The sequence below is a fragment of the Sphaeroforma arctica genome, assembly GCF_001186125.1.
Source record: "Sphaeroforma arctica JP610 unplaced genomic scaffold supercont1.5597, whole genome shotgun sequence".
Taxonomy (NCBI): domain Eukaryota; class Ichthyosporea; order Ichthyophonida; genus Sphaeroforma; species Sphaeroforma arctica.
In genome coordinates this window covers 1-1,363 of record NW_014034961.1, presented here as the reverse complement: position 1 = coordinate 1,363, position 1,363 = coordinate 1, and the positions used below count along the sequence as shown (strand labels likewise).

At 39.3% G+C, this 1,363-nt stretch overlaps 1 protein-coding gene across 1 annotated transcript; it reads left to right on the top strand.

Moving 5' to 3' along the window:
- Nucleotides 1-711: 711 nt before the first annotated feature.
- On the top strand, nt 712-997 carry SARC_15091 (hypothetical protein; the record flags this gene model as incomplete). Its single annotated transcript, XM_014290780.1, has 1 exon — nt 712-997. A coding segment is annotated over one exon (286 nt), but the record flags the coding sequence as incomplete, so codon positions are not given.
- Nucleotides 998-1,363: the final 366 nt, after the last annotated feature.

Below are 1,363 nucleotides of genomic sequence, written 5' to 3'. Positions count from 1 at the left end.
TCATCAAGCGGTAGGACATATTATCTAACCCATAGTAAGCGTCAGCAGCATGTCTATCACGTGTATGTGTACGAATATGACCACCTTGACCAAGTTCTGGTACAATTTCTACTAGTTCAAAAATTGATGATTGATGTTGCCTGATATTTTTTTTGCGTCAGCTGTTCTAAAATAGACCATGTTAGTCTTTGTTATCAGTTAACTATGTAGTACCTGCCTACCTGAGCATATAGAAAAAGCATCATGCCTGTATCGAGCGTGTAAGACTTCAAAATAAAAAAAATTGTGTCGCTTCGCGTCTTTGCGTGTCATCCTTGTGCAGGGGCCATGCTAATCTTCTCTGTATATTTTCCATTTTAGTTTATGAGACACCACCGAAGTGGGCTCATTAGTAGTAGTGTTGAAATCCTTTATATAGCGACCCTTTTGAGGTTCTCTCACTTTTAAGAAGGTGCGACTTTATAATTGTGGGGAAAATTTCAGAATTTGGTCCTGTAATTGAGAATATTAATAGTTTTATTTCATTGCAAGCCCCTACATACCTCCCTGAGACCCTGAAGTTGAACCCAGAGAGGTTCAATATAAAAATATATTTATTCTATATCAATATATTTACATTCAGCAGTATTTTATATAATCAACCGCTACTATGTAACGTGAATCTAATAGATCAGACCTACTGTAGCATACAACGAATACATTTGAGCAGTAATGTCAACTACGATAGACGCTGAGGGTGATACTATGGGAGATTTCCAACACAATTCTTCCATCGGTAGAACAATCACAATTATCATTGTCGCATACTCACTGGTGCATTTTGTGTGGTTGCGATTAGCGTGGCTTTGGTATGCAGTAAAACCACCAGCACCTAAGCGAACTAAACCATGCAGTGTGCTTGTTGTGCTGGGATCAGGGGGTCACACAGCAGAGATGATGAGGCAATTAGAGACACTTAATTTGAAAAACTACTCACCGAGGACTTATGTGTTAGCAGGTAAGTTGATTGTTTTAACTTGCGAGCGCTTGTTTGGGATTGGTATGTGTAGTTGGCTTTGAGTAGAAGCATTAGGTATGAAAATGTACCTAAAGGAAAACATAGAAAGCCGGAAAAGAAAAATACTTGTATGCTATTAATTTCAAGTATATCTCCTTGTGAGTTGACAACTCAAAAGATGTAATGGTATTTTATGCGTTCGTACATTAAGGCACACGTCGCATGCACATTCACGAGTATGCCTATACACCCACCCACCCACCCACAGGCACACAAGCAAACAAAAAAACACACACACACACACCAAGAAAGCACACACACAAACACACATAAACACATAAACGCACATCCACCCACCACACACCC